This window comes from Pyrgilauda ruficollis, unplaced genomic scaffold, assembly GCF_017590135.1.
Source record: "Pyrgilauda ruficollis isolate IOZ18807 unplaced genomic scaffold, ASM1759013v1 scaffold13, whole genome shotgun sequence".
In the NCBI taxonomy this organism is placed as follows: Eukaryota; Metazoa; Chordata; class Aves; order Passeriformes; family Passeridae; genus Pyrgilauda; species Pyrgilauda ruficollis.
The window spans coordinates 2,765,988-2,778,359 of NW_024511432.1; the positions used below are offsets into that span (position 1 = coordinate 2,765,988).

General features: G+C 44.4%; 2 protein-coding genes across 2 annotated transcripts; both read right to left on the reverse strand.

Annotated features, from left to right (window-relative positions):
* Nucleotides 1-448: 448 nt before the first annotated feature.
* Nucleotides 449-10,625, reverse strand: LOC121348890 (arylamine N-acetyltransferase, liver isozyme-like). The gene is made up of 2 exons (XM_041458875.1): nt 10,495-10,625; nt 449-2,131 (listed from the first exon to the last, which is right to left on the reverse strand). Exon 2 carries the CDS (start codon nt 2,124-2,126, stop codon nt 1,236-1,238), a length of 891 nt encoding a protein of 296 aa, XP_041314809.1. The 5' UTR covers nt 2,127-2,131; nt 10,495-10,625; the 3' UTR covers nt 449-1,235.
* LOC121348889 (arylamine N-acetyltransferase, pineal gland isozyme NAT-3-like) lies at nt 6,667-10,632 on the reverse strand. Its single transcript, XM_041458874.1, has 2 exons — nt 10,495-10,632; nt 6,667-8,681 (listed from the first exon to the last, which is right to left on the reverse strand). Exon 2 carries the CDS (start codon nt 8,672-8,674, stop codon nt 7,802-7,804), a length of 873 nt encoding a protein of 290 aa, XP_041314808.1. The 5' UTR covers nt 8,675-8,681; nt 10,495-10,632; the 3' UTR covers nt 6,667-7,801.
* Nucleotides 10,633-12,372: the final 1,740 nt, after the last annotated feature.

The following is a 12,372-nucleotide window of genomic DNA, read 5'->3' on the forward strand; positions in this document are numbered from 1 at the left end:
TGGAGGTGGAATATCAGAAGAGGCTTCTGGGAAAGGCAAAGAGCTCATTAGACTGCACCTGGGGAAGCACCTGAGTTTTAGGCACATCAGGTGCCATGTAGGTCTGTGTGGTTGACTAAAACAAGAATCAAAGTTGACTAAAACAAGAATCAAAGTCTTTTCCTTGGCTGATGTTCTTCTGTCGCCCTTTTTCATGGCACGTCCTCTACAGTAGCACAGGTATCATCATGGAAAAGGCTTCTGTGTTATGGATATCTTGCTGTCAAACCACACTGGTGGCACATCCTCACTTCCCAGGGCTTTCTTTTGCATCCACACTTTTTAAGGTAGCTTTTGTGTTTGTGTTTGTTTTGTGTTTTAAGGTAACTTTTGTGCAGAATACTGTTTGTAATAAATATGAAGATTTTGTCTTTAATACCATCATCTCCTCTTGACATCACATGAAGGCATGGTCCCGAAAGTTTAAATTATACTTTGCAAAGATTGATCTTTTTTCAAAGATTGAACTTTTTTTCCAGTTTTGGTACAAAAAGAACTGTTGAATCATCTCATCTTCTACCAATTTTATTTTGAATTCAGAGACACAGATAAATCAGACTCAGAAAAAGTGGGTACTCAAAATTAGACAGATTTTGTGGAGGTTTAGGTACCCTTGGATAAATATCTTACTTTAAGTCAATTTCTGAAAAGGGAACAGGACTTAAGTCTTTCAATTTTTCATAAGCTAATCAGCACCTAATGGTGGCTTGTTTTGAAAAAGTCTTAACCTTTCTTGTTTTCTACAGTATTTAAAAGCCTAATTCAGCTCAACTTTAGGACTGTTAAGGGAAGTGAATAATTTGTAAAAGTCACTGAGAAGCTTGGAAATAATACCAGAAAAAAGTTAGATGTCTTTTCTGTAAAATGGTAGCACAACCTCTCCTTTTGCATAATTTTCGTCTCATTTGCCTCAAAATATATCTGCAATAAAATGAGTTCTTGAGAAGGTGAACAAAAAGTTAAGGAGTCAAAAAACAGCTTCCATATGAACAAAACAGAGCTAGTAAGATGTCTTGGTTTCTAAAGGAGAGGTTTAATAAAAAATATGCAATTGATATCTGCAGTTAATTAGCAGTATACTGGAATTTACCAAGCTTTGTGACTACCTCGAGTTAAAAATTAGATTATTGTAATTAATGTTAATTTTAGAATTTTCCTCTTGGCTATTTAAAGATCCATCTAGCACAGTGTTACACTTAGATCTTATCCACTAAATTAGGTGGCAAGCCACGAACATTTACTGGTACAAGTTTGTTCTCCAGTACTATATTGAATTTATCTTTCAGTGTCTTCTCAACCTCTTCATCTGTAAGGGTTGTGATGTTCACCAGATCCATGTTCTCCATGTAGTTGTACTTCATGTCAGTGAGGGTCCATCCAACTAAGGCAAGGACCCCCTTGGTGGTTTGGAGAGTGCATATTGACTTCTTCCAAAGGATGGTATCTGGAGACACTTGGAGGTATGTATTTATCTCCTGGAAGTCATCTATATGCCGTGGCTCAAGAGTAAATTTATGTATTTTTCGGATATTCCCCAGTTCTGGAGTATGAGGGAAGTCATTCTTGCAGTGCTCAGGAATATAATGCTTCCTTTTCACTTTCTCTAAGTACCAGGTGCCGTTGTCTTCCGTGAAGCGGAAAATGCCAGGAGCCTGGGGCTGGTCCTTCCCAGAAATCAGCATCAGCGGCTGCCACATCTGGTAGGCTCCAGCAAACCCAGCATCTACTATGTAGGACTGTCCCTTGATCACCACCTTCAGCAGGACATGGTTTAGCTGAGCAGTGTATCCGTTCTCTGCTGGTTCATAGCTGTTTGCACCAAGAATACAGACGTCATACCCTAACTCTTGCATGGCCCAGAAGAGGAGGTGGTTGGTTTCCAGGCACCATCCACCACGTTTCTTTCTCACAATCTTATTGTAAGTAGCCTGCAAATCCAGTTCGATGGGCTCCCCGCAGTGCATGCTGAGGTTCTCAAAAGGAATGGTCTGGATGTGATGCTGGAGGATGGCTGTCAGGGTTTGCAAGTCTGCATCCTTATGGGGCTTGTTGTAAGATATTCTTCCAAAATACTCCTGAATGTTCATTTTGCCTGTGTGAGCAGAAAAGTAGCCAGTTACTGCTGTGCAGCTGACAAGGGGTTCACTCCTGTTTCTGGAGCACAGGTTAACCAGCCTGCAAATGTACTCTGGGCTGTCTTATTGAGGATTTAAAAGAATTTTGAGTATTTCTTTGAAAAGAGACAGGGACAGGAGCAGGTAGCAATAATACTTTCCCTCTCCCAGGGGCTGCCTTCAAACCAGGAGGATGTTTTTCCCATGGGAAGACACAGCACATGCCATAACAGAATCTCTGGCCACAGAGGAGGATCCCACATAACAAAATTTTTCAAAAATCAAGACACAACAGGTTTGCAGAAAAGCTACCACACCATAGCAGCATAAAAGTCACAGCAGTATCTTGCTGTTTCTTTTACTGTACCAGGTAAGCAATTCTTTCTTTATCCCACAGGTAATTTAACTGGAAGGTTTTGCATTCATGGATTCAGTTAACTGGGATTAACATCTCGGTGTGTCACCATTTCAAACAGGTTTCCATGTGAAGTAGATCATTGTTTTCTTAATCTCTTAAATTTCCCTGAGGAGTTTAGACAGGGCTTTGACTGTGAAAGAAAGGGACTTCAATTTTTCTAACCTAAGGATCAAAGGAATTGATCTAAAAGTACATGAAAGGCAAGTCATAATATTTTTGTTTCTTTGACCATCTTTTACAAACTAAAGGCTTTAGTTTCAGATCAAATTATTGGGAATATTTTGTGGTTTTTCTGTCTGTATCTCTGATCCTCTTTCATTAGCAGAAAGACACTGTCATTGGCACTGGTTGTGTGGCCAAGAGACAAAAGGTTCCCTGTAAGGCTTCTAATTCAGTGACTCATCATCTCTCTGCAAGGATTTCTTTTGCCCTTAGTTTAGATTTAATTTGGCTTTTCTCCATGCAAGGATATTTGTTGTTCAGAACAATTCACAATCTGTTAAGGGCTATGTTAATTTCCAGAAAGTCTGAGGACTTCTTGCTTCCTTCAACTGGGTGAATGTTCCCTGGGAGGATTTTCCAAAAATCCTTTGATGTGGATGAGATGGGACAAACTCCCTTCCACTGACTATTCTCAGCTTTGGTCCAGCAGTTTGACCCCATGTCCATGACTTGTGAAAATCCTACCTCAAATCCACGGGTGGAAGTGCCCCCACCTGAGCAGATCAGCACATCCAATGACCTAATCTCTAGACTTTAACCCCAATCTTGATGCCAGCAGCACAACTCACATGACTTGGTTGTATTATTCCTGATCTCCACTAGTACCAACATTCAGACTAGATAATGCAAACCCACAGGAAAATTTGATAGAATAGATCATCCCAGTAAGAGAATAAGAAATAAACATTATCACTTCAAAAGGAACCAAAGAGTCTACATGAAAAAACAGTAATGTCTCTTTGATACTGCATTTTATGATTTTTTTTCCAACTCTTTTTTAGGACAAGGGCCTCATCTCTGGCAGGATCTCCTTGGTAACACTTGCAGAAAGCCATTTCCCTTCCAACTCACAGCACACGTGTTCACTGGCAGGCTCATCCTATGCTCCTCTGCCTCATTTTTCTTTCTACTCCCACTTTCAGCTATTTTACATAGGAAAATAGAAACATCTTTACCCCATGAGGGTATGGAGCTGAACCTCTGTGACCAGCAGGAGTCCAGAGAAGTCCAGGCATCAGTCTGGTGGGTCTGACACACTTGGAATTTGCCTTCAAGCGAAACCAGATCAGTCCCTGCCCTGGGTCAGCAGCAGAAGGCCTGATGCCCCCCCTGTAACCCATCTCCTGGGTCTGGGTGTCCCCATTGTATGGGGAAAGCAAAGAATAAAACCAGCTCCTTTCATCCACCCCATGGGGTGCTGCCAATGAGGATTTGGGAAAATATATTGGGAAATTCCCTGCCCATGCCTCAGTTTCCCCAGCTGCCCCTTCTCTGGCCTCATCAATTTAAAATCTGCTTCAGAGACAGCCTTGTGGTGCCTGACAACACACGCTCTGGTCTCAATGAATACTTAAAGAGGTTTAAATATAATAAAGATGCACTACAACATCACTGACATTAGGGAGCATCCACATAAATCAGTGTTTACTCCCTCGCTTTCCTGGAGGCAGATTTTCCTTGGCACAGCCATTCCTGCTGTGTGAGCCATGAGGCTGCAGCAGTGAGCAAGCCCTCTCCCAGGGGACAATTTGCATTCCAAAACTGAGTTGCCAAATATCCTGAGCCTCAGTCCAGATCTCAGCCCTGTTTGCTTCTGCCCCTGCAGCAGCTGAGCTTTGCTCAGCATTCCTGCATCTTTGAGGGCAGTGAGATTCAGATGTTAGTTCTGCCTGTCTGCACACGTCCCTTGGGATCACTGGGTCCTTTTGTAATTAGGCTGAATATTAGGATCAGTTCTCTGCTGAGAATAAGGAGGCACTTCTAAGGCTGGATCCTCTTGCATATGGCTACACAGTTTGTTTGATTCCAAGTTACACTGTGAGTCAATAGCTGCATTTTTCATACACTCTGGCTCAAAATAAAGGGTTAGTTTCACTCTCAAACACTCGATGTTGCACTTGGAAAATGCCCTTGCAATGTTCACTCACCATCAGCCCTGGGGTTCCTGTAGTTTGTGCTTTGCTAATACACCTGCAGTGCTGTGCACAGGGTGTGCAGACTCACAGGGGAAGGCTTTCCCAGCAGGGCTGGCCCAAAGCTGCAGGATGAAGTTAAAGATCAGGCGTGCAGAGCTTACCTCGCAGGCAGTCAGCTCAGGCTTTCCACCCTGGGCTGTTCCAAAGGTCCCAGGAAGAGCTGCACTGGCAATTGCAGCTCTTAAAGGTCCAGGCAGCCTTTAGTGCCTGCCAGGGACAGCTTTATCCTCCAGCACAGCAGCCAAAGAGGGCAGAGAGTTTCTTCTTTAATAGTTGTTTCTATTCTGATGGTTTTATTGCTTTATTTGTATTGGCATATGTGTGGAAAGCCCTGTCAAGCAATTTGTTGTGTTAGGTGCTGCACAGAGAGCCTGGAAATGATCCAGTCCCCAAACTGTTTACAATATTGAGGAGATGTTAACCTTCCACATCACTGAATGGCAGCTGAACCCACCAGGAGTGCAAATCATGGGAATCATCAGCAACTTCTGTAAGTGGTTTTAACTTATAAACCCATCCTCAACCCTGCAGGTCACCCTGGGGCTTCAGAGTCTGGGGCACCTTGGTGGATGTTCCCACGCTAAAGCAGCAAAGAACTTGTGCAAAAATGATGCAGATTTTATATTGTTGACACTGATGTGTCTGGATCCCTGTGGGAAGTGACTTATGATAGACAGAGAGTGATCCAGGACAGGAAGTCACTGATTTATTGGTGGGGATGGCAGCTGTTGAACTCCACACACTGAGCTATTCCTCGTGGCTGACACCAGCCCCGCCAAGCAACAAGGTCAGATTTGCCAAGTCACACAAGTTACCTAAATTCCCTTGGGTTCAAAGAGAAGCCCTGTCCTTCGAAAGAGAAGATGCTGCCCCCAGAGAAATCTGAGCTCCCTGAACCTGCTGTGCCTTTAAGTATTTGCCTCCAAAGTTAGTGATAAGGACAGAAACAAACTAATGCAATCTGAAAAGAGAATTTTTTTTTTCCTGTTCTTTTTTGTCCTTCCAACAGCAAGTTCCATGGTATTGCTCAGCAGTGCACTGTGCCTCTGTGGTGAGCAGGGGGCAGGAGCTCTGAGCTGTGCACATGCTCCAGATGAGTCAGCAGAAAGAAAAGAGCCTTTCCCTGTTCCTGCCCTCCACACGCTGCATCTCGGGGGCAATGGACATAACTCCTTATTTCTGAATTTAAAGGTGATTTTATAGCTCTGGACTCATTCCCCTGAGCCTATAGACCAGCACAAAGTGCAGGAAACACCCTGACACAGGGAGAGAGGAGTGGGCACAGCCCTTTTGAGGTGTTTCCTATGTTTGTTCCCACAAAGGATGGAGATTCTTGGCTCTGTGTGGATCTTCTCCTCCTCCACAACTTCACAAGACCTGCCTGGACTTTCTCCTCATCCCAGTGCTTTGTCCCTGCTGACCCACTGAGTTTAGCTCCTTCAGCTCTCCCACTAATTTGGGGGCCACGGAAAAACACAGGTCATAAACAAGCCACATCCTGGGACAATTTCTTCTGATCATTTGTGTTGCAAACTGCTGCTCCACACCATAAGAAACCTCTCCTTCTTTTACAACCTCATTGCACTTTCTCATAGCATGGGAGAGCCTCATGAGCTATAAGGACCTATTTTACTCCTGCAGCCAAGCACATGTAAGTCAATATGACTCTGGGAAGACAGGGATTTCAAGAGCTTGCTGTGTCTCTAAGAAATAGGTTTTGAAGATGCAGAAAAGCAGCTTTTATTAAATCTGAACTGCTAGTTCTAGAAAGCTGTATGTGCTGCATAACAAGTGAAAAAGGTTTAGTGAGTTATTGTCTTTTTAGAAGCCTTAGATGGAAAATATTAGCACTTACAAATAATCAGGACAACTTCAGTGATTAATGACATTTATTTTTTACTATGGGGATACATGGGGGGAAAATCGGAATAATTCCAGTTCACAGTGCTTGATTTTTTTTATTTAATTGTAATTCATTAATTTGCTTAATTATAAGTGCGTAGTTGTAATGCTTCCAAGATTTGTACATAAAGGAACATCAAGCATGTTCTCAAAGGGCAAAGGGGTCACATTTGAGTCGTTTCTGCTACTAGAAATCTTAGCCCTTAGGTATGTGATTAAGATTCATCATTTCCCCTTATATCAATATAATTAGTATCACTGCAAACACATCCTCAGTAGAACAGATATGTTTCACAAAAAGAATTCTGTGCATGTGTTTGGGTTCTGCTGTAATAATTAACGTGCAATAACACCCAGAGTAGAGTCTGAGGAGAGGAACATGTATTCCCAGCAGTCTGCTGCGGAGTGGAAGCAAACAAAATGCTCAGGAGATGCTTTCAGTTCAAAGAAATGCTGCTCTTTGGTTATGTCACTGAGAGAACAGGAGCTGTGCAAAGTCTGAAACAACACAGAATTGTCAATAACATTTCTTGTCCTCAGTTCTGAGTCATAAATAACCTGTCCTCAAGTGGCCACATGGTGACTTTGCACAGGTGTGGGATGGCCTGAGTGCCATGTGAGAGGCTGTTGGGGATGTGAGAGCAAAGAGAACAGGCTTATGGCTTGACTGGAGGAACTCAGCACAGGATGTCTTTGTGGTTTTGGCTATTACACTCCCAAAATAATATAGTATTCATTTAAGAGGCAGGTATCATTTTCCCAAGGTGGCAGCACCAGGTAATAAAGACCAAGACATACAGCTCCATCATTCTGCCCAGCTACACTGGTTGTGTTCAGAAAAGCTTTTAAGAGATGAAAGGAGTAAGGAATGGGCTGAGTCTGCTTCCTGCTAAGCACAAAACAGAAGGGTAATGATTTGATTGAATTTGGCAGGCATTATTTGTACCCAACCTAAAAAGAAATGCAGGAATAGTTGTGAAAATCTATTTGTTTTCCCGATTCTTGCTAGTATGTTCTGCCTTACACTGGTGTAGTCGGAAGGAGAAAGATTAACCTTTGGATGCTTGTCAGAAAGAGAGGGAAGAATTGCCTGTAATGCCACTGAATTGAATTGTAATCCAGGCAGTGAGTTAGAACAGAGATAACCTGCTCGTATTGACAGGTACAAATTTCTTGTCTAGTGTTACATTGAATTTCTCCTTTAGTGTTTTCTCTATTTCTTCATCTGCAAGGATTCTGATTTCCACAAGATCCATATTGTCCTTATAATTGTATTTTATCTCTGTGAGTTTCCACCCCACCAGTGCCCGGATGCCATCAGCAGTCTGCAGGCTGCAGATGGACTTTGTCACAAAGAGAGAGTCAGGTGCTGTCTGCAGGTGGGAATTGCAGCCCCTGAACTCCTCAATGTCTCGTGGCTGAAGGGTAAAGAGATAAATCCGACGGCAAACTTCATTTTCCACATTTGGGGAAGTCGAGGTGCTTGGGTTCAAGACCCATTGCTTCCTTTTCACTTTCTCCAGGTACCAGGTCCCATTCTCCTCCTGAAAACGAAAGACCCCAGGAGTTTGAGGCTGATCTGTCCCTGAAATCAGCTCCATTGGCTGCCACAGCTGGTAGGCCATCCCAAATCCCCCATCCACAATGTAGGATTTGCCATCAAGCTCCACTCGTAGCAGCAGATGATCAGTTTCTTCTGGATAGGCATCAAACTCTGGGACATAAACTTTTGCTCCCAGAAGGGTGACGTTGTAGCCAAGAGTTTTCAGGACCCATGACAGCAGGTTGTTGTTTTCCATGCACCAGCCCCCACGTTTCTTCCTCACTATCTTGTTGTAGGTTGCTTCCAGGTCCAGCTCAATTCTTTCTCCACAGTGGATGCTGAGGTTTTCAAAAGGCACAGCTCGGATGTGGTGCTGGAATATATCTGACATGGTAGCCAGGTCCGGCTTATTGTGGGAGCCCTGGTAAGAAATTCTGGCAAAATACTCCTTGATGTCCATGCTGCCTCTGAGAGAAGGGTGGGAAAAAATAATAGGCTGTGTCAGAAGTGGTGGAAGGCTCTTCCTCATCCCTTTTAATGGGGTGCTCAGAAGAGGAGCAGGATTTGACTAATATCTATATCAAAGGCAGCTGAGTAATAGTGCTGAGAGAAACCAATGGGACACTGCTGATGAGCACAAATGTTATTTTTATTTGCCTCTTTTACAGCTGTGACGAGAGGCTCCAGCTGTGCTAAGCACATTTCAGCAGAGTTCCTGCCCGATGTTTCCCTGCTAGAAATTATAGGAACTGAGACTCCCCAGATCTGAACTGCTTTGCTCGTGGTTTCAGCAAAGCAGAAGCAGAAAACAAACCCTCCCACTCTTGCAGTGGCATGCAGAGCCTCCTCTGCAACCAAATCTGAAGCAAATCTGTCCTGCCATGGTGTTTCATCCATTATTTTGGCAGCCAGGCACGAGCTGGTCTCACCTGCTCCTACTCTCCGTGCCTGTGGTAACAGATGTGACCTGGAGTGCAGAAGGGTTTTTTAGGGCAGAAAAGGCTGTGGGAGGGTTTTTGCTCATCTGCTGTGAGCTGCCTCCCCAGAGCACAGCTTAGCTCCCCAGTCCTGCTAATCACAGCCCTTCTCCAGCAACAGGAGGAAACCAAGGCTTGGGTCTAAATCACCAGGTTCTAAATCACCTCACATTTTCTGTGATCATTTTTTCTGATGTAGTTCCTCTTTCTGTTCATAGTCTTCCCACTGGTGGGTGGCTGCCCTTGGGCGGGGGAGAAGACATTGACCTCCTCTGGGATGGCAGAGGGCTCAGTGCAAGGCTATTTCACAAACACAGGGATAGAAAGCAGCTCGAGCCCTCCCAGCTCTTGATGGAAGGAGTGGAATTTTGATGGAGCCAAGTCCTTTTGTTATTTCTCCCCAGGCACTGCTAAATTTCAGACATCTGTAAATATGGAGCAATGTTGTTCCCATTATTGACGCAAGAGGTCCAAAAATGCTCTCAAGTTCCTGTATGCAACTCCCAAAGTAAAATTAAAATATCCAATTGTTCAACAGGATTATATTCCCAATCTGATGAAAAATGGCAAATCCAAAATTGTATGGGAATTTTGGAAAGGTATTTTCAGTACATAAACAAAACAAAGACAATGAAAAATTCCCATTTGGCGTAATATCCTGTCAGAAGCAGGGGTTGCCACGGTTTGGGTCCCCACATAACCTTTAGGATAGAGGCTTTACAGAACTCTGACTATTGATCATGGCCACCACTGTGTCTCAACATCGGAGCAGGCCTGAGTGATCCACGAAGGGGTTAAGAGCATCAGAGTCAGGAGGTTCTCTTTGTTCAGCTTTTGGCTGTTCCCAGGATTTTCCCAGAACTACAGTTCCATTCATTTCTGAGAACTTGGCACAAGCTTAGTTCTTGTTGTGTGAATTTTAAACCAGCATCCCAGTTAGACCAGTTTTTCCCTTTTTCTCCCTTCCTTTGCCTCCGCCACAGCAAGCAGAACATGTGCAATAACTTTTTACTCACAGGGAAAATGTTGGTGTGGGTTTGTCTGTCTGTCCATCTCTTGAGGGTGTTTACAGGGCTGTTTTCCTGGGGGTTGCTGAGATGAGGCAGATGGCACAAATGCCCGAGTAGCTTGAGGCTCACAACTGAGTATAAATAAATAAAGCAGCGTATCTACAACACCGAGCAGCTGAGCTCCCTGCTCTGCCCTTACACCATTTCTGCTGTCTTTTGTCCCCAGACAGATTTCACTTCCTGCTTAGAGAGCACTCAGCTATCAAGATCCGGGGGTTAAGAAAAAGGCTTACCTGGAAAATCAGTTCTAGTGCCAGTGTGCCTCCAGGCCTTGGGGGTGGTTCTAGGCTAAAGCCTGGAAGGTTCCTGGCTGTCCTCTGCTTAGCACAGACAGGCTGGAGGACTGCTCTCCAGCTGCTCTTCAGGGGAATGTCCTTTCCCTCAACTTGCTTTCACCCGCCTCTGTCAGATTGCAAAGGCTGGAAAAAAAAAAAAAAAGGCAAACCCAGAAGGGTGGAGCATGTGAGCTGGAGTGAGCCAGCAAAGCCAGCAGCGGTGTAAACCTGGCTGTTGTTAGAGCACGGGCTGCTTCACATTTTCACTTGTTTGATGGTCTCTGCAGGCTGTCACCAAAATGGTTTTGTTTCAGTTGCTGACTGGATGTGCTCAGGTGATGTCATTTTTTACTCCCAGTCATTAGATTACTGTTTGTTTGGAAATGTGGGGAAGGAAACCTTGCATTCGGTCGAAAAAGGATTCTGCACTGTTTCTGAAGAACACCAAGATTTCAGCACGGTAACCTGCACCTGCAACCTGCTTACCCCAGTCTGCAGCACAGGAACTTCACTGCTGCCTTTGCTTCCTTTGTTCTGTGTGATTTCCATGTGGTTTTTATTGCAGCAAATTTCACAGAATGTACAAAAGCACTGAGCCAGCAGTGTGTGTGTCACCTTTGCTCCTTGCCCACAGGAATCACCTGCAGTTGTTGCTCATGCTGAAGATGCTCTTGGCAATGTGATGACTACAAAGTAGTAACACACAGGGAGCTCCATCCTCTCAGAGTATGTCATATTGCTTTTCTATCTCCCAATTTCGATTGCATTTTGTCAAGTCTCATTCATTCCCTGGCATCTGCAGCTGGATCTTCCCTGTTAGCTCCCCGACAGTAGTGCCAGTCCTTCATACTTAGTGTCAATGCCAAGTTCCATTCAAACGCTGATTTATTGGGATAATTAGCAGAGCTAATAAATCAGATGAAACTAAGATGTCTGTGATAACCCATTACACAGCTCCACTCCCATATCCAAATTTGGCTCTTTATCATCCCATCAGTGGCCCGTCTGTGACCCCACAAGAGAGAACCCATGCCCAAGCCACAAGATGCTGAGGGGAAAGGAGAACCTGCCCTCATCAGGCTCATCTGGGCAGATCCAAATCAGTACAAAGAGAAAGTTCATACTCCTGTCTCAATCTTGCTGATATTCTCTCCCCACAGACCCTCATTTTGACAGGGAGAAGCCAGGAGTCAAGCAGGCAGATCCCAGTCCTGATGGAAACCATCCTGAAATTCCTTGAACCCGTCTCTGTACAATATGTGAGGAGAGCCACCCATGCTCCTTATCCAGAGTTTTTGGGACCAAAAAGGATGCCAGAACTGAACCCTCTCCACATTCCCTTATGTGAACTGTCTCAGGGTCAGTTCCAGGGAAATTTGGGGTCCCTTTTTAAATACAGATGTTTTCTGACCCACAAGGAGCAAAACCCATTATCTCTGGTACTTTGATACTCAGGTTTCCCAACTCCTCTTCTTAAAACCTTTCTGCTATTGAGCATTTTCTTCCATGTCTTTCAAATTCTCATCCCAGCTCACTACATCCTTGGTCTTCCTTATGTAATTCCTGCTATCAAAGCTGTGGCTACGTGTCTTTCTGGATTTGTATCCTCAACATCCACCATGTGCAGTTGGATGTTGTCCATCCCACCGACCAAAGGATGAGCCTGCAGCTCCAGAACCACTCTCCTTTTTCTTCAGGCACATTTTACAGCCAAGCCATTGAAACCACGAACTCCCACCCTGCCCACGTGGGCCCAAGGCCAGCACAGGGCAAAACTCAGCCAGGGAGTGCTGAAGGTAAGGAAAGGCTGCTCTTGAGAGTCTGCTCAGTGCCATG

Bases quoted from the DNA above. Each gene is read 5' to 3' on its own strand.
- LOC121348890 (XM_041458875.1), bottom strand. From the start codon at position 2,126: ATGAACATTCAGGAGTATTTTGGAAGAATATCTTACAACAAGCCCCAT.
- LOC121348889 (XM_041458874.1), bottom strand. From the start codon at position 8,674: ATGGACATCAAGGAGTATTTTGCCAGAATTTCTTACCAGGGCTCCCAC.